Source organism: Podarcis gaigeae, assembly GCF_964106915.1.
Source record: "Podarcis gaigeae genome assembly, chromosome: 3".
Lineage (NCBI taxonomy): Eukaryota > Metazoa > Chordata > Lepidosauria > Squamata > Lacertidae > Podarcis > Podarcis gaigeae.
In genome coordinates, this window is record NC_139680.1 from 118144782 (window position 1) to 118165016 (window position 20235).

The window sequence follows — 20235 nt, forward strand, 5'->3', positions numbered from 1 at the left end:
TTCTTGAGTGATATCCTGAGTACCACTTAGGTGGGTCATTAGGTGTGGATTAGTTGCTAAAGTCTTTGTGTCTTGACCTCTTGAACTTTGTGAAGAGTTTTCCTGAGAAGATGGCTGTATTGCACTTAGTTGTGCTTTGGCTTGGCTTCGTGTATAGGGGCGAGCTGTGGTTTTGTGGCTTGTGTCAGCCAGATCTGTGTAGGGATTGCAGGGGGGTGCAGCATCCGGAGGTGCCACCATGGATTGGCTACTGGATGGTGTCAGTAATTCATCTGTGGAGAGGGTCTGGGTTTGGGTCTGGTGTGGTTGATTGGTGTTGGCGTTCTGTGTGCCTCTGGATCTGGTGTCAGTTTTTGTGGAGAGGGCTAATTTCCAGATGTCTGGCAAGCGGGATGTGTCGTCACGCTTGTTCATGTTGTGAGGGTGTTTCTCTATCTCGATGGCTTCCATGATTATTCTCTTGTGGTGATGTTCCGTGTTAAAGAGCAATTTGGAATCTGCAAAATTAATTTCGTGTCCTGTTTCTTTCATGTGTTGGAAAAGAGAGGAAGTTTTTTCTTCTTTTTTGACGCCTAGACACCCCAACTTTTACACGGGAAGACACCCGAGGACACCAAAACCTGCATTCCTGTACCCGTGAAAATCTACGAAAGCATATATATATATATATATATATATATGGCTTTGAGCTCTCACATTTAAGAGACCGAATTTTCTCACATTTAAGAGACCGAATTTTCAGGTGACATTATTGTGATTAATTGCTCCTACCGCTTACATAGATAGACAACGACTTGGGGGGGGGGGGGGAGAGACAGCGAGCGCAGAATAGCAGCTTATAGGACATTACGAACACGTCCACCAGGAAATGGAATGACTCACTCGGCCGTTCATTCTGCTCTGGACAGAACGATCCAGCCACGCATGCGCACTACCCAGGAGTAAACAGCAGCCATTCCTGGGTAGATCAGAAATGCAGACCGGGAAGGAAGTGATAGAAATTGCCACATCTTTAAGATAACTTTGCATGCAGAAGAAAAGAGAGTGGGTGATATTCCAAGACATGGAATGAATTTTTTGGTGTGGGGAGGGGCCATAGGCAACTCCCTGGGGCCCTGGGTGCCCTGATAAAGGTAAAGGGATCCCTGACCATTAGGTCCAGTCGTGACCGACTCTGGGGATGCGGCGCTCAGCTCGCTTTGTTGGCCGAGGGAGCCGGCATACAGCTTCCGGGTCATGTGGCCAGCATGACTAAGCCTCTACTAGCAAACCAGAGCAGGGCACGGAAACGCCGTTTACCTACCCGCCGGAGTGGTACCTATTTATCTACTTGCACTTTGACGTGCTTTCAAACTGCTAGGTTGGCAGGAGCAGGGACCAAGCAACAGGAGCTCAGTCCGTCGCAGGGATTCGAACCGCCAACCTTCTGATTGGCAAGTCCTAGGCTCTGTGGTTTAACCCACAGCGGTACCTGCGTCCCATGCCCCATGAAGGGGCCGGGCACCCACAAATTTCGGTGCCAAGGCCATGAAAGCTGCATGGGCACCCATGCAGCCCTGGGCACCCATGGTCGCGGGCTAAGCTGGCATTCCTGGGAGGGGCAGAGATTATCCGTAACTTCAGTGGTAGGCAGGAAAGCTACTTCTCTCCGCATCTTTAAAACGGGAAGCGTATCATTCATTAAACACTCCCCTGTGTGTTATTTTTAGGATCTGGACTCGTAGTGCCTGGATAGATGACTCAGTGCGCTGGCTCACATGTGGTGCGAAGCCAGGGATTGGCAAGCTTACCGGATAACGGGCTAGTCCACACTCCTTCTGTTGGAGGATGGGCCGCAGTGTGTTCACACGCACACTCTTCTGGGTTGGAGGAGCACGCATGCGTGTGCACACACACTATTTCCGGCTCTCCTCCGACCCAAATGTGCCCCAGAAATAGCATGTGCGCATGCGCACGGGCGCTTCTCCGTCCCACACGCGTGCACACATGCTATTTCCAGCGCACATCCAGGTCAGAGAAGCGCCCGTGCGCATGCGCACAGGCACCATCAACCGAGACGTCAGTAAGAGCGGGCAGCAGGGGGCAGCAAGGGTCACCTTGGCCCAGTTAGATGAGCCCCGTAGGCTGCTACTGGCCCAAGGCCTGTAGGTTGCAGACCCCTGTGCTAAGCCAAACCACGGTTTACTGCACATGAGCACAGGCTCTGGGAGAGGACATTGTGGCTTCTTTGCTCTTCCTTGGTTGCCACTGCACTGGGTTTAGTGGTTTCATGCTCCTTTGACGAACGGCCTAACTATGGCACCAAGAGAGCGAAAACACGACCTCACGTTCAGAGAGTGTGCTAAGCCAAACCATGGTTTCTTTTAGCACAGCAGCAGAATGCGGAGGAGGAGGGAAAGTGGCCACAATCACCTCCTCCCCACAAGCCCCATGCATTTGTGCCACTGTTTGGTTGAGTGTGAACCGATTCCTGAATTTTAGCTGTGGATCCTTCGCTGCGGATGGTTAGGCTAGATCGGGGTTTCCCAAACTTGTGCCCCCCGCTGTTTTCAGACTACAATTCCCATCATCCCTGACCACTGGTCCCACCAGCTAGAGATGATGGGAGTTGTAGTCCAAAAAAACAAGATCTAGGTCCCTTCCAACTCTACAATTTTATGAAAACCAGGCCACTGTGATCAAGGGAAGGGCTTTTGACACATTAAAGGACTCTGTGTCTACTTCAAAATTCACAGCTTTGGGGGAGAGCTTTATTTTAAACACGACGTTTGAAACGTATTCTTTTCGCATTTTTATTTGGTTGCCAGCAGACTTGTTTCCACTGAAACACCCTTATTGCCTGGGGAACACGACTGGGGCTGATGAACCTGGGAGACCCCCTTCCCACATCACAGTTCCCCCACATGCCAAATTAGTTCCCACTGCGTGCTTTTCCCCAATCTCATCTCTAGAGGGCGCAAGCATGAAAGGAAGAGCCCCTTTCCACTGGGTCTTCCAGCACAGGCTATTATTAGCTCCGGTTCACCCTGTCATTCGCCTTATCTGCGTATTATTAATAAGCTGCGCTGCCCATCAGCGTCTTGTTTGTCTTACTACACAACCCTTGAAAGGCAGCTTCTATAAATAAAAGACTTCCCCATTCCGCTCCAAGACCCCACAGCTAATTCTCCCCTGGCCTCCTCGCTGGCCCAAGTATGACCAATTCAGCCAGCTAGTCCTGGGGATTATCTAATTGATTTTTCAATTTTATTGTTATTCATGTTTTTATACTGTATTTTATGCTGCTTTTATAATGAAGTGTTTTAAATTTGTTGTTAGCCACCCTGAGCCCAGTTTTGAACCGGTAAAGGCGGGGCAATAATAATAATAACAACAACAACAACAACAACAACAACAACAACTAACTGCAGCAGCAAGCTTTGGGTCCCCCCCCCCCTTTTTCAGCTTTTCTGCTTTATTTTGCTGCATAAAGGTAAAGGTAAAGGTACCCCTGCCCGTACGGGCCAGTCTTGACAGACTCTGGGGTTGTGCGCCCATCTCACTTAAGAGGCCAGGCGCCAGCGCTGTCCGGAGACACTTCCGGGTCACATGGCCAGCGTGACAAAGCTGCATCTGGTGAGCCAGCGCAGCACACGGAAACGCCGTTTACCTTCCCGCCAGTAAGCGGTCCCTATTTATTTACTTGCACCCGGGGGTGCTTTCGAACTGCTAGGTTGGCAGGCGCTGGGACCGAGCAACGGGAGCGCACCCCACCGCGGAGATTCGAACCACCGACCTTTCGATCGGCAAGCCCTAGGCGCTGAGGCTTTTACCCACAGCGCCACCCGCGTCCCTGTATTTTGCTGCATAGCATTACTTTATTGTTTTACTGCATTTATAGCTTGCCCTTTTCCTCTAAGGACCTCGGGGTGGCATGCCTGAGAAAGCCAAACAAAAAATCTCAAGCAGTCTCCCAGACTTTTCTCTCCAGCCCTCTACTCAGACCAGATTCCTCCTCACCAGCCCTGATCTGTGTATCCCAACCACCACCCCTACCCAAGTCCTGTGACTAACAATAATAATAGTAATAATAATAATAATTTTTATTTATACCCCGCCCTCCCCAGCCAAGACCGGGCTCAGGGCGGCTAACACCAGATATAAAACAATTGATTGAAATACAACTTAAAAAAACAAGATTAAAATACAACATTAAAATGCAGCCTCATTTCAGCAGAAACTCAAAACCGTTTTGGGGGATGAAAACGTCAATTCTTCACCAAGGCCAACTATCCAGACTGGTCCTACGTGGGCCAGAAAAAAAGCCAGGGAAGCCCCAAGTAGGAGTTCCATCACAGGAGGAGAAAGGAAAAAGGAAAGAGGGATCAAGTTGATTCCAAGCCAAAGGCCAGGCGGAACAGCTCTGTCTTACAAGCCCCGCTTAGCTAGAATGTGCCCCTGAAATACAGAAATACTTCTTGCTCGGAGGGAGGTAGGGAGGGAAAGAGGATGGGGTGGGTGACTTTAGCGTGATTGCAAGATAGCCTGCAGTGCAAAGAATCATAGAATTGTAGAGTTGGAAGGGACACCAGCGGTCATCTAGTCCAAACCCCTGCAATGCAGGAATCTTAACTAAAGCATTAAACAAATTTGCCATCCAACTTCTTAAAAACATCTGATGAAGAAGAGTCCACAACCTCCCAAGAAACTTGGGTTCCACTCTCAAACAGCTCTTACAGCCTGAAAGTTTTTCCTGGTGTTCTTGTTACTTGAAGCCATGGGTTCGAATCCCACCCTCCGGAGCAGGAGAAAACAAGCTTGCTCCCTCTTCCATGAGATACTTGAGAATGGCTCTCATATCTCCTCTCCGTCTCCTCTTTTCCAGGCTAAACCTACCCAGCTCCTTTGACCGCTCCTCATAAGGCTTCGTTTCCAGACCATTGATCACCTTGGTTGCCCTCCTCTGCACAGGTTCCAGCTTTCAATATCCTTCTTAAATTGGGATGCCCAGAACTGGACACAGTATATCTTCATGTGCATCCTTCATGAGAGTCGCAACATGAGAACAGGCCTTTTCCCATTGGTGGGATGCTCTCCCCATGGAAGCCTGCCTGGCTCCTTCATTCTACACCTTTAGGCGACAGGCAAAAACAGTCCTCTTAATCCAGGCCTTTGGCTAATTACATCCGATACCCTTTTAAATGTGCTGCGGGAGGCGATGAGGGGAGAAAGGGGGTGGGATATTGATTTGTTTCTCTGCTTGTTTTTATTGTGGATTGTGTGTTTTTTTGTAAAACTCCCTCCCATCAGGTGTCAAGGAGGGAAGGAATACACAACCTTTAGAAAACATCTGAAGGCAGCCCTGTGTCAGGAGGTTTTTAATGTTTGACGTTTTATTTTGTTTTTATGTTTGATGAAAGCCGCCCAGAGTGGCTGGGGCAACCCAGCCAGGTGGGCGGGGTATAGATATTATTGTTATTATTTCTACTTACCAGTAGTAGGATTTTTAGGCTGCGAATCACCCTAAGATCTATGGATGCAGGGCAAGATACTACTACTACGATGATGACTAATACAGTCATACCTCGGGTTACAGATTGCGTTTTTTTTGGGGTTACAGACCGCCAAAACCTGGAAGTACCAGGTTTTGGTGGCTGCGCATGCGCAGAAGCGCTAAACCGTGCTTTGCGCATGTGCAGAAGTGCCGGATCACAACCCGCATGTGCACAGACGCGCAGGTGCGGGTTGCAAACGTGAATCCTGCACAGATCACGTTCGCAACCCGAGCGTCCACTTTAATAGAGGGTTTCATCTTTTACTCCACTCCATTTCCCATCTGATCACACCGTCCTCTGGCCCCTGGGCCCTGGAAGCTTTCATACGAGCAAATGTACGATAAAGGTTCTGCGCTGCTGATTTAAACCTCACATTTCCAGAGCACGCTGCCTGCTGCTTTGTCAAATGCCTGCCTGGGTCAGAAGCTCGCTGCTGCTTATTCAGAAGAAGAAGAGAGGGGAATTATGCGCGGAATCGGCCTGCGCTGAAGTGACAAATTAAGGGGACGGGGCTCACAAAGCCCTTCGCTTAAGCCGGAAAGGCCTGGCTGTCAAGATCTGAAGCAAAGCTATTGTCCTTACGTAGGCACGCAACACACTTCTGCAGCGAGCGCTCCAGGCTCTGCCACCACACGACGCATGAGATATGATCCATCTATTTAATTTAGTCTTTGTATCTATATGTTATTTAGATTTATAACTTGCCCTTCTAGGCTGTCGTCATTGCAGTCGGCTCCCAGGTGCAACAGGCCTCCCGTATTAGCCAATAATCATAATAACAACAGCAACAATTTATTATTTACACCCAACCCACTTGGCGGTGTTTCCCCAGCCACTCTGGGCGGCTCCCAATCAAATATTAAAAACACAATACAGTCCTACCTCGGGTTGAAGCAGCTTCGGGATAAGTATTTTCGGGTTGCGTGCTGCGGCGACCCGGAAGTAACGGAGCACGTTACTTCCAGGTTTCGCCGCTCGCGCATGCGCAGAAGGTTAAAATGACGTCACGCGCATGCGCAGAAGTGGCAAATGACGTCATGCGCAGACGTGGGTTGCGTTCGCTTCTGTATGCGAATGGGTCTCCGGAACGGATCCAGTTCGCATCCAGAGGTACCACAGTACAGCATTAAACGTTAAAAACTTCCCTGAACAAATTTCCCCCCTAAAAGCCAAGGCCAGCTGGGGGAATTTCCCTGCGGCTTATGCTCCCAGTTAACTGGGAGCAAGCCCTGCTGTACTCAGTGGTGCTTAAGCTCAAGAGTAAACAGGTAGAATGTCATGGGCTGGCTAGGTGCTGAGAAGGGAACCCCCAAGAGAAGAAGACTCAGAGCCAGGGGATGATGATGGTTGGGCAGAGGGAGAAGACCAGGAGGAGGAGGTGTCGGAAGGTGAAGGGGCAACAGAGTTTAGTGAGCGGTCCAGAATCACACGCAGGAGGGAGGCCAGAAGACAGCGATGAGGCAGGATGCTGAAGGAACCAAGGAATCTATTCCCGGATGCATCAGCAGAAGTCGAGTGTTCAGATCAAGGGAAGTCATAGTACAGTGGTAAGTACTTAATTCGTTCCGGAGGTCCGTTCTTAACCTGAAACTGTTCTTAACCTGAAGCACCACTTTAGCTAATGGGGCCTCTGTTTCTGTTCTCATCCTGAAGCAAAGTTCTTAACCCGAGGTACTATTTCTGGGTTAGCGGAGTCTGTAACCTGAAGCGTCTTTAACCTGAAGCGTATGTAACCCGAGGTACCACTGTACCACTATTCTGCGTTGGTCAGGCCACACCTGGAATATGGTGTCCAGTTCTGGGTGCCACTGTTTAAGAAGGGTGTTGACAAGCTGGAAGGTGGGCAGAGGAGGATGACCAAGATGATCAAGGAGTCTGGAAACCAAACCTTATGAGGAACGGTTGAAGGAGCTGGGTACGTTGAGCCTGCAAAAGAGGAGACTGAGAGGAGAAGTGAGAACCATCTTCAAGTATCTCAAGGGCTGTCACATGAAAGATGGAGCAAGCTTGTTTTTTCCCCTGCTACGGAAGACAGAACTCGAACCCATGGCTTCAGGTTACGAGAAAGGGGATTCCAACTCAATACCAGGAAAAACTTTCTGACAGTAAGAGCTGTTTTGACAGGGAACGGTCTCCCTTAGGAGATTGTGGGCTCTCCTTCCTCGGAGGTTTTCTAAGCAGAGGTTGGATGGCCATCTGTCAAGGACGCTTTAGCTGAGATTCCTGCATTGCAGGGGGTGGGACTAGATGACCCCTGGAGGTCCCTTCTGGCTCTACGATTCTAAGGGCCTTATGCTCTCCTGACTGAGCCATTCACTCTCTTTAGCATCTAGCACAGCGGTTCTCTACCTGCAGGTCCCCAGATGTTGCTGGACTACAACTCCCATCACCCCTGAGCTCTGGCCTTGCTAGCTAGGAGTGATGGGAGTTGTAGTCCAACAACATCTGGGGACCTGCAGGTTGAGAACTGCAGAAAGCAAGACAAAAGGTTGGGAGGAGGCAGCCTTAGTGTTTACCCACGCTTGGCTTAAGTAGGCAGGTTGGGTTATGGGTTTAATGAAACAACTTGGGTGCAATTAAACAAAAGCCTTTGCAGGCAAGTGCCCCACGAGGCCTGGATGGCCTATTAGGTAAAGGTAAAGGGACCCCTGACCATTAGGTCCAGTCGTGACCGACTCTGGGGTTGCGGCACTCAGCTCGCTTTACTGGCCGAGGGAGCCGGCGTACAGCTTCCGGGTCATGTGGCCAGCATGACTAAGCCGCTTCTGGAGAACCAGAGCAGCGCACAGAAACGCCGTTTACCTTCCCGCCGGAGCGGTACCTATTTATCTACTTGCACTTTGACGTGCTTTCGAACTGCTAAGTTGGCAGGAGCAGGGACCGAGAAATGGGGATTCGAACCGCCGACCTTCTGATCGGCAAGTCCTAGGCTCTGTGGTTTAACCCACAGCACCACCCACGTCCCGGATGGCCTATTCCGAATCCTAAAAGGACCGGAACCTCACCTTCCCGCTCCCAAGGGAAGGGCTGTGGATGACGTTCACATTTAAAAACAAAGCCATTTCGGCGCTAGGCGCTTGACGCTCGTTACAGCATTCCTAAGAAAAGCAGGGAGATATCCTGCTGACGTAAGCCGCGTAAGGAACAGGGGGAGAGCAGATCAGGCAGGACAAGGGAGGTGCAGAGAGAGAGAGAGAGAGAGAGAGAGAGAGAGAGAGAGAGAGACTGATTCACCAGGGAAGTTCCACAATGGGTCTTAAATCAAAGGCATACATTATCATGACTAAGCTGACAGATTTGCACTGCAATGCAGAAAGCCAAGCGATATCCCAACATCTGCGCCGGCAGGAGAAGACGCGGCGAGACGGCGGTGCTGAGCTACAGAGAGGGGGTCCAGGCGAGGCGTTTCCGGGCTCTTACCTGTTACCTGCGCTACGACGGCTTGCGAAATCCTCCGGTTGGCCAGGAAGGCCTTGATTTCCTCTTTTATCACGCTGCTGTCCCTCCTAACGAAACAGGGGGAGTTTTTTTGGGGGGGGGTTGGAGGGTGGATGGGAGGGGAGAGGAAGAAGAAGATGATTAAAAAGAGAGAGGGGGCAAGAAAGAGGGCCAGAGTTGAAGACGCGTTTAATTTGTGGAGGGGGGGCGGCAGAGGGAGCAAAGGGCCTGACGGATGGCCCTCGCCGTCGGACGTTGCTTTGAATCCGTGTCGCCGGCTGATCAAAGCGCACGAGGAGCAGAACGGATGACTCGCAGTCCGTGTAAATTCATGCAGGCCAGATGGGATTCGCAAAGTTTCATTACGGAGGGATGAATAAATCTCTCCCAACGGTGACGACGCTGGCATCAAACTAGGGTGTTGCCCATGGGGGTGTAGCTTAGCGCATTACTTAGCCGTAACTCGGGGACAGAGAACATGTTTTGCATATCGCAGGCCTTGGGTTCAAATGCATCTTTGGGGTGGGCTGGCAAAGAGACCAGTCTGAAATCCCGAGAGGGCTGCTGCCAGCCTGTGTAGACAAATTAGGCCCCTCCGGGCCTCGCTGTCTGGCCTCAGGGCTCTGCCCACGACCCCCCCACCCCAAATGCTTTTGCCCGGCTGGAACGTGTCTTCATGACAAATTTATGCTCCTTGCGCCGTCCACTTTTCCCTCTGGCCCCGCCCACCACTGTCTTGTGGCCCTCAGAAGACTGGCCTGCCAGGAAAACGGCCCTTGGGTTCCCCACCCCCGATCTAAGGCCTGCTTGGGCCGCATGAAATTCTGACTGTTATTATAATTATAATTATAATTTATAACTACCTTTCTCCCAGACGGTGACTCAAGGCAGTTTGCAGGTAAAATAAGAAAATCTGAAAATTTAGGGTCAGGGGATGATGACGATAATTTGAAAAAAACAACAATTATATACTAACAGTATTAAAACACTGATTCATAGGATTGCAGGGCTGGAAGGGACACTCAGGGTCATCTAGTCCACCCCCATGCAATGCAGGGAACTCGACTAAAGCATCCACAACATGATATCTATCTATCTATCTATCTATCTATCTATCTATCTATCTATCTTTCTATCTATCTTTCTATCTATCTATCTATCTATCTATCTATCTATCATCTATCTATCATCTATCCATCCCTCTCTCTCTCTGGGAGCAGCCACTAAACAGCAGCATGAACTTTCTCCAGGAAATTTTCATTAAAGTTTTCACAATACAGTGGTACCTCAAGTTAAGTACTTAATTCGTTCTGGAGGTCCGTTCTTAACCTGAGACTGTTCTTAACCTGAAGCACCACTTTAGCTAATAGGGCCTCCCACTGCCGCCGCACAGCTGCTGCGCTATTTCTGTTCTCATCCTGAAGCAAAGATCTTAACCCGAGGTACTATTTCTGGATTAGCAGAATCTGTAACCTGAAGCATATGTAACCTGAAGCGTATGTAACCCGAGGTACCACTGTATAAATAAAATTCTATCTAGAATAAATGAAATTAGAAAGAAAGAAAGAGAAACAACAAAAGGAAAGGGAGGAAGGCAAAGGAAGAAAGAAAAGAGAGGAAAAATACAACATAAATAATAAAACACAGAGAGAGAGATATCCCCCTCTATTCTAATTGTACCTTGATTTCCAATCTACATACGTTAGGAAAAACTTTCTGTCGGTAAGAGCTCCTTGACCGTGGAGCGGTCTCCCACGGGAGACGGGAGACCTTCCTTGAAAGCTTTCAAGGAGAGGTCGGATGCCCCCTCATCATGGATGCTACACTTGAGATCCCTGAATTGCAGGGGTTGGTCTAGATGGCATCTGGGGGTCCCACAGAGAAATTCCGCGCTTCCTCTGATTTTCGGCAAACCGCCTTGCGCGCCCCGGTTGAGGAAAGGGAAGCCAGAATTAAGGGATGCGGCGGTAACGGCGAGCCCACCAACAGGAGCGCGCCCCACGGCGAGCCCCAAGAGCTCACCTCATCAGCTCCTCCACCTTGTCGTCCACATCCAGGTCTTCTTCAGAGGCCTCGAAGCTGTACGACCTCTGCGCCATGCTGCTGGCCAGAGGGTACCGCGTGGGCGACATCTTCCCGTTGAAGGCGGACAGCCGCTCGCTGCTCTCCCGGCCATTCTGGTTGGTGGTGCAGGGCTGCGGGGAGGTGTCGTAGCTGTTGCTGGGCGAGGGGGACATTCCCGAGTGCTGCGTCTGCGTGGAGGCTGTGGCGGTGGAGGACGAGGCGGCCACGTTGTTGGTGCTGTTGCTGCAGGAGCCGCCGCCGGCCCCATAGGCCGAGCGCCGGCCGAACTTGTCGCTGTGCTCCTGGTCAAGGCGGTCAAAGGTCTCCAGGGCGTGCAGGATCTCGTGCCGCGTCATCCCGGTGCGCCGCAAGCGCTGAAGCAGGTCGATCTGCTCTATGGTGAACCGGGGCTCGTCGGTGTAGTGAAACATGGTTTCCAGCAGGCTGCGGAGGCACAGAGGAAGAAGGTGAGGAAGAGAGAGAGAGAGAGAGAGAGAGAGAGAGAGAGAGTTTGGATTTGATATCCCGCTTTATCACTACTGGAAGGAGACTCAAAGCGGCTAACATTCTCCTTTCCCTTCCTCCCCCACAACAAACACTCTGTGAGGTGAGTGGGGCTGAGAAACTTCAAAGAAGTGTGACTGGCCCAACGTCACCCAGCAGCTGCATGTGGAGGAGCGGGGAAGCGAACCCGGTTCACCAGATTACGAGACTACCGCTCTTAACCACTACACCACACTGGAGGAGGGAAGAAGGCGCAGGGACGCAAGAAAGAGGCCAGGATCAGGCCAAAGGGGGCCCATTTGCAGGAGCGAGTCAGCGGTAGATCACACTGAAGGAGTTGGAGCTGACTCACTATTAGCAAAAATGGGATCTAAACGGAAGGGCAAGGCCTAATGTGTGCAGGAACGGGTCTGGGCTCACCCCAATTAAGAAGTGGTTGGGACTAAAGATCCCACCTCTCCACAGCCGTCCTCTCTGGGGTCACCCCCCCAAGCAATCACAGACAGCTCCAGCAGGCGGCCAACCTTTCCTCCACCCTTTTCATGCCTCTTCTGGTTCTGGGAGACCAGGTGGCGAGGGGAGCTTGTCGCAGCAGGAGGGGAAGACCCCCGTGACTCTTCACCAGCCCGACTCATCTCGGCCCTAAACAGGGCTGCCTTCAGATATCTTCTAAAAGTTTGGAAGTTATTTTTCTCTTTGACATCTGGTGGGAGGGCATTCCACAGGGCAAATGCCACTACAGAGAAGGCCCTCTGCCTGGTTCCCTGTAACTTGGCTTCTCGCAGCGAGGGAACTGCCAGAAGGCCCTCGGCGCTGGACCTCAGTGTCCGGCCTGAACAATTGGTGTGGAGACGCTCCTTCAGGTATACTGGGCCAAGGCCATTTAGGGCTTTCAAGGTCAGCACCAACACTTTGAATTGTGCTCAGAAATTCCCACCTCCCCACAGCCGCCTATGTCTCCTCCTCTCTGGGGCTCCCCCCCCAAGCAATCAGAAACTGCTCCTGCAGGCGGCCAACCTCTCCTCCACCCTTTTCATGCCTCTTCTGGTTCTGGGAGACCAGGTGGCGAGGGGAGCTTGTCGCAGCAGGAGGGGGAGACCCCCGTGACTCTACACCAGCCCGACTCATCTCGGCCTCTCGGCCTCCCTCCTCCCCTGCTTCATCTTCTGCCTCTGCTTCATCTTCTAGACTTCTCTCTGCCACAGACTCTCCCTCCTCCCTAAGGCCTGTTATCTTCCCAGCTTCCGACACCCCTTCTCAGCCTGCTCCCTCTTTTCCCTTGGACCGCTCATCATCATCATCCCACCACCACTCCCTTCTTAGAATTCCTCCTCCTTGATTGCAGTCATGGGATTGTTGTCTATCACATGACGGTGTATGTTTTGACTCCACAGAGTGGGAAGTGACGGAGACATGATGTTTGTGTTCCTATGTTCTGTGAAGTGGGACTATTGTCTTTTGTTATTTCTCTTTGCTGTCTGGTGCTAGAGAGAGGAAGCCATGTTGCAGTGCTCCGTGTATGTTTATATGTAAATAAAGTAGATTAGCCAAAATGCTGAGGTCTGTTACACAAGCTGCGAAGACTCTGCTGATCCCTAAGTGTGCCGATGTCTGTTGGCATTGGTCGCTGTGATGTTCGGGCTGAAGAAAGCTTTTGAAGCTCCCGAACGATCGACCAGGAGGGAGAGAACATGCCAGTCGGGCATGTGTCTCTGCCAGGGTCCTACTCAAGTGTAGGACGAGCTCCTGACATCCCTGGGCTCTGAGCCTTCATCCCTTAGGGTTCCCCAGCTGGTTCCTCCCCACCTTTCCTCTGCATCCAACCAGTCCCTGACACCCATCAATATCTCCTGTAGGAGAGAGTTCCACAGTTTAACAATGTACACATGAAAAAGGACTTCCTTCTATCTGTCCTGAAGTTTTCACCATTCAGGCCCGCTGGACGTCCAGAGTTTGAGTCTTACGTACACATGCGCCAGCTGTTCATCTCCCAACCTTTGCACAGCCACCGTTCTGCCAACGCACCGTCCACTGCGATGCACAAGGAACCCTGATTAAAGACTGTGATGGTCCAATGCCACTCTGGAAAGTTTTCCAGCTTTCAGAAACAAGTGGCTTGAGAAGTCCTGGCATGCTTGCAGACTCCTCTCTGGACTCCGGCCAAGACACTGAACCTATACTTTTAAAGGACACCGGGAGGGAAGCTGGCATGATCTGGTGGGCCGGACGGGGGCTGTCTTGGTGGCAAAAGTCCAGTTCCATCACCAGCCAGAGACCTCATTAAAGTGACCACGCTGCCAGGAAGGCTCTTTGATCAGAGCTCCGAATTACGGCTGGGATCCAAAGAGCTGTTTCTGGCATGCCCAGGGACTTCTGCCCACCTCTGTTGCTGGCGACGCACCTTTGGAACTCACTGCCTCTTGACGCTGACGCGATTCCTTCCCACCCAACTCTTCCAAAGTAACTTTTAAGGCAAACCCATTTCCCCAAGCCGTCGCTACTTGATGTGGATTTTTAAACTTTGTCTTAGTTGTCTTTCTGGCATAGTTAAGAGTGCTGGACCGGGAGCTGGGAGAGCAGAGCTCGAATCCCTCGTTCGGTCATGAAGCTCACTGGGTGACCTTGGACCCGTTGCTGCCTCTCAGCCTAAACAACCTTGCAGGGTTGTTGTGCGGGGATTAAATGAGGATGGGGAGAACCATGTGGGCCACCTTGAGCTCCAAAGGTGGGATGGAAATGCAATGAATAGATAAAAATAAATATATTGATATAGCCTTCTCCTCCCCCCCTCATTGGGGCAGTGGCAGACTGAGACGCTATGGCACCCTGGGAAGGAGGCGTGAGGGTTCTCACAGCGTCCTGGAGCCCTTCTACCTCCTTTCCAAATCCAGCACATGTGCTCTGCTCACCCAGTCCTGAAAGGTAAAGGTAAAGGGACCCCTGACCATTAGATCCAGTCGTGACCGACTCTGGGGTTGCGGTGCTCATCTCACTTTATTGGCTGAGGGAGCCGGCGTACAGCTTCCGGGTCATGTGGCCAGCAGGAATAAGCCCCTTCTGGCGAACCAGAGCAGCACACGGAAACGCTGTTTACTTCCCGCCGGAGTGGTACCTATTTATCTACTTGCACTTTGACGTGCTTTTGAACTGCTAGGTTGGCAGGAGCAGGGGCCAAGCAACAGGAGCTCACCCCGTCGCGGGGATTCGAACCGCGGACCTTCTGATCGGCAAGTCCTAGGCTCTGTGGTTTAACCCACAGCACCACCCAAGTCCCAGTCCTAAATCCACCCCCAATTGGGGAAGGGTCCTTAGATCAGTTGTAGAACACCTGCCTTGCATGCAGAAGTTCCCAGGTTCGTTCCCTGGCATTTCCAGGTGAGGGTGACCTGAAACCTTGGCTGTTGCCAGTCAGTGCAGACAATACTGAGATAAATGTACCGTCTCTGCACAAGGCAGCATGCTATGCTTCTAACCTAGGCATGTCTACTGAGTGGGAAGTTCCATTGCGCACAATGCGATTTGCTCCCAGGGCTATTTAACTGTTCAGTAATTGCAAAAGGGGCATGTGACAAATTCAGATAAATCCTGGAGATGATATAAAGATAGATAGAGCCCCAGGGATGAGCATGAGACGCTTGATCTCAGGGTTGTGGATTTGAACCCCACATTGGACACTGCAGGGGGTTGGACTAGATGACCCTCATAGGTCCCTTTCAACTCTACAATTCTATGATTAGATAGATAGATAGATAGATAGATAGATAGATAGATGAGGCAGCCACACAGCATGCTTGCAATTATCGAGGAAATTAAAGCTTAATCGTCACTACAGGACCAATGATTACCATTACGAGGATTTTTTGAAAAGCGTGGTTAAGATTAAAGATACAAAAGATGTGAAGATGACGGCACAAAGTTGATGGTCACAAGGAGCTGGAAACTGAAATAAGTTCTGAGAGATGAGAGGAATTCTGGGCACGGCGCTTGGACCAATACGGCTCGAGTTAAATGAATGAACGACGGAACAATATACTGCTTTTCCAGGAAAAATTGGGTGTACGCATCCGGATAAAAAAATGCTTGGGTCAAGAGATTTGTTTCTGATTTTTGCATGGGAAACGACAGAACTGAAGATGATGCTCGAACAGATTTTGGTTGGAATCCGAAAATCTATTGGAATCCTTAATTCTCTTGGAATCCTAAATGCACTTGCTAGACTCATCGAGAAAAGGTAGAATTAACTTGGGGTAATTGCACACTAGAGACATCACCTTGCCAACAAAGGTCCGTCTAGTTAAAGCTATGGTTTTCCCAGTAGTGATGTATGGAAGGGAGAGCTGGACCATAAAGAAGGCTGATCGCCGAAGAATGGATGCTTTTGAATTCTGGTGCTGGAGGAGACTCTTGAGAGTCCCATGGACTGCAAGAAGATCAAACCTCTCCATTCTGAAGGAAATCAGCCCTGAGTGCTCACTGGAAGGACAGATCCTAAAGCTGAGGCTCCAATATTTGGTCACCTCATGAGAAGAGAAGACTCCCTGGAAAAGACCCTGATGTTGGGAAAGATGGAGGGCACAAGGAGAAGGGGACAACAGAGGACGAGATGGCTGGACAGTGTTCTCGAAGCGACCAACATGAGTTTGACCAAACTGCGGGAGGCAGTGGAAGACAGGAGTGCCTGGCGTGCTCTGGTCCAGGGGGTCACGAAGAGTCGGACACGACTAAATGACTAAACAACAACAACAATTGCACACTAAAATAAAAAGTTTCATCAGACGAAGCCTTGTGCAAGCTCTTCTGCTTGAGCAACAGGGCTTTCCCTCCTGCAGCCCCGAAATCGGCTTGGGGGGCAGTGGAACCCCAGAGGGGGAGGAGAGAGAGGTCCTTCCGCCTGGAAATCTGAAACACTTGCGGTGGGAACACCCTCCTTTATTGCAACAGGGAATTCCTCCCGCCGAATTACCAGTAAAAAAACTGGCTTTTCTGGCATGTCCATCCAAGTCTTTAGAACGGCAACGCTCAGCCGTAAATTTCACCATTCACCAAATTTCTGCTGTAACACACACCTGTCTCTCCACAAGTGCTACTAAGAGTCTCGTTGAGGGAAACCTTAATTGCTTCCCAAAAAATGCCTGTGATTGAAGTCGGGTGCGGAACCGCAGATGCAGACGGTTCAATGTGACCCCCGGGTCTCTCATTTTTTTTTAAAAAAAATAAATTTTTATTAAGATTTTAAAGGTTACAAAAAAAGAAAAGAAAAGAATCAAGGAAGAAAAAGAAAAAAAAACCCAATACATATCATCAAAAAACAGGAAAAAGAAAAAAGAAATAAAAAACAAGTCACACCTTTAACTCACTTACTTACATTCACCTATTTCCTTGACTTCCTCACGCCTCCCATTTTTGTATTCTAATTTAATTAAATATTCCAGCAAATCCTTCCAACTTTGTTTTTATCCTAATAATTTATCTTAACATATTATAATTTTACCTTCTCTCTTAAATGTGGCCCCCGGGTCTCTCTCTGTGGCCCTCAAAACTCTCTCCAGGCCACATCTGCCTCTTGCCTGGCTGAAATGGGTCTTTGGATTCTGATAACGCCTCTTGCTGGTCTGGGTGCAGGATGGGACAAGGGGCATGCATGGAAAATAGCCCTCTGTACAAAGGGATATTTCACATTCGCTGCCCCACCCACTTCTGCCTCTGGCCACGCCCACCACTGCCATGCGGCCCCAGGAAGGCTCCCCAGGAGGTAAGGCGGCCCTCGGGAAGAAATAAGTTTGCTGCAACACCCCTCACTCTCGCTCATGTGAGGAACTCATCCTGCATCTAACTTCCAGCGTGCTGAATTTTTCAGCTTTCAAATCCCCCCCAAATGAGGGGTGCTTAAAAGTCAAAACATTACTTGGTAATTCAAAAGAAAGGCTTCTTTGTGTGTTTGTTTTGTTTTTTTCCTTGCATTTTTGTGTTGTGAGATTAGATAAAATATATTGGTTGAATTCATATAATTTATTTTTGCCTGGTAAGCAAAATGTGTGCAAAATTTCATAGAAATAAACCTGTGGTAATATTGTATATTAATATTAATATTATCTATCTATCTCTATCTATCTATCTATCTATCTATCTATCTATCTATCTATCTATCTATCATCTATCTATCATCTCTATCGTTTAGCATCTCCTGACATTTCCAGAAGACAAAATCAAAATAGTTTGGTTTTCTGAAAGTGGCTTGCATGCTTCTTCATCGAACGTGGACTTGCCAAGCTATATGCAGTCCCATCACAAGAAAGGAATAGCTGATTTGAATTCCTCCCACCCAAAATCGTATTTTCATTCCTTCCTTCTTCTGGCTTTTTAAAATCGTATCTAAATTTTTAGGAAGGAAGGAAGGAAGTCAGCTCTTAGGAGCAAGTATAAATGTAAAATGTAAAACAATATTTGTATGTGGAGTATGTAACTGAAAAACCAATAAAGATCATTATTTAAAAAATCATATTTTCAAGACGCCTTGCTTTAAAAAATGCTTTAAAAAAAAAAGTTTCAGCATCTTAAAAAGTAGAGACATCACCTTGCCAACAAAGGTCCATATAGTAAAAGCTATGGTTTTCCCAGTAGTGATGTATGGAAGTGAGAGCTGGACCATAAAGAAGGCTGATCGCCGAAGAATGGATGCTTTTGAATTCTGGTGCTGGAGGAGACTCTTGAGAGTCCCATGGACTGCAGGAAGATCAAACCTCTCCATTCTGAAGGAAATCAGCCCTGAGTGCTCACTGGAAGGACAGATCCTGAAGCTGAGGCTCCAATACTTTGGCCACCTCATGAGAAGAGAAGACTCCCTGGAAAAGACCCTGATGTTGGGAAAGATGGAGGGCACAAGGAGAAGGGGACAACAGAGGACGAGATGGTTGGATAGTGTTCTCGAAGCTACCAGCATGAGTTTGACCAAAGTACGGGAGGCAGTGGAAGACAGGAGTGCCTGGCATGCTCTGGTCCAGGGGGTCACGAAGAGTCGGACACCACTAAATGACTAAACAACAACAACAACATAGCCCCAAAGGGGCAGGCCCCAGTTTGCTGCAAGACCCTGGTGTAAATCCCTCGTGTAAACGTGCCCTCGAGCTCCAGCCGGCTAATTTACTAAGTAGCTCTGCAGCTAGACATTTAAGAATAATGTGATGTTCCTTGTTAATTAAGGGACACACTTTCCCATTAGCGGTTTATCGCTACATAATGTTTGCAAGACCTTATAATTTCCCGCAACACCTTTAATTGCATTGCTTTCAATTTGTTTCTTTTGAAGTGGGCCAGTGCTGGTTACTTTTAAATAATTTTATTCTCCTTCCCTGGGCTTGACCAACTGTTGGGGGAAAGTGGGAGAGGAAAGAGCAAGACTTTCTTTTCGAACTAAAATAAAATATAATAAGAGCAGATAAATAAAGGAAGGGCGTTTGCGCTCTGCAAAGAGTCATCTCTCTTTCAGAGAGCAGGAGATTGTCAAATGAGGCTGCCTCTGGATGCAGAAATATTTGCAACAGAAATGGGCATCATTCATCAACCTCGTGCTTAAAATAAATAAAAAAATCACTCTGAAACGGTATTATAAGAAGGTACAGACTGGCTGAGGGGGAGGGAGAAGGCTTGCAAAAACCCAGGGACAGGGTGACTTTCTGGAATTATATTATATTATATTTCCATTTCATCAGACTGCAGGGGAGAGAGAGAGAGATAGAGATGGAAAACCAGGCCTACTCTATTATTATTATTATTATTATTATTATTATTATTATTATTATTATTAGGCTTGGCTGAGAGATCAATGGCGATCTGAATTCTCTCATCTCTTAAAATGTCATTTAGCAGTAGTTGTACTAAGATACCTCCTTTTCCAAAACCAGTCACATTCAAGCTGGCCGTTATAACAACTTTGTCTGTGTCTGCTTGTTTTCCTCTTCCCTCGTCATGTTTTTTTCCTTTCGTGCCATGTCTTTTTCCCTGTGCTGCCTTGTTTTATTGCTCCTACGTATGCTGCTCTGGGAATCTTTGGACCCGACGGGCTGCTTTAAATTGCTACCGATGTGCAAATTTAATAAATAATATAGGACTTTAATAAATAATAATGTCATGAAATGTTATTATTGTTACTGGAAGCCAGTTTTAACGGTAATAAAAACCAAAAGCATTTTACTTTAATAATAATAGTTAATGATGCCATGCATTTTAAATATTTTTTTAATTACTTAATGAAGATACGGAGCATTTAAAGACACGGTGCGTCGGCTCACAGCCCCACACGGCAAGCCAATAAATGACCCCCAATTGTGCCCTTTAACTGTCTCCAAGGGATGGTCTGGATTCAATCTGCTCAATAGGTTCTCAAGCAAAAAAAATTGTTTTGTAAACCACTTTGAGGTCTCCCGCGACCAAGTGGTATATAAATGTTGTGAAACAAATACAGTGGTACCTTGGTTCTCAAACACTTTGGTACTCAAACAACATGAAACCCAAACACTGCAAACCCAGAAGTAAGTGTTCCGGCTTGCGAACTTTTAACAGAAGCCAAACGTGCTCCATTTTGAGTGTTACACTTCCAATCTGAGTGCCACACTTCCGTTTTGAGTGTTACACTGAGATCTCTCTATCTTTGCTATTTATTTTGCGTTTTTGTTTTGGCGGCTCTTTTTCGTTTTTG

General features: G+C 48.7%; 1 protein-coding gene and 1 long non-coding RNA gene across 9 annotated transcripts in view; both read right to left on the reverse strand.

Annotated features, from left to right (window-relative positions):
- Positions 1-20235, reverse strand: part of LOC310842216 — a 554664-nt gene that overhangs the window by 291417 nt on the left and 243012 nt on the right. The gene's annotated exons all lie outside the window — the stretch shown is intronic.
- The window catches only part of HMBOX1 (homeobox containing 1), a 132908-nt gene that overhangs the window by 39398 nt on the left and 73275 nt on the right, over positions 1-20235 (reverse strand). For all 8 annotated transcript variants that reach the window (XM_083733612.1, XM_083733607.1, XM_083733609.1 and 5 more), the window contains exons 3-4: positions 10995-11480; positions 8955-9040 (exon numbers count right to left, since the gene is read on the reverse strand). In XM_083733612.1, coding sequence (XP_083589738.1) covers positions 8955-9040; positions 10995-11480 — 572 coding nt within the window. The remainder of the gene's footprint in view (positions 1-8954; positions 9041-10994; positions 11481-20235) is intronic.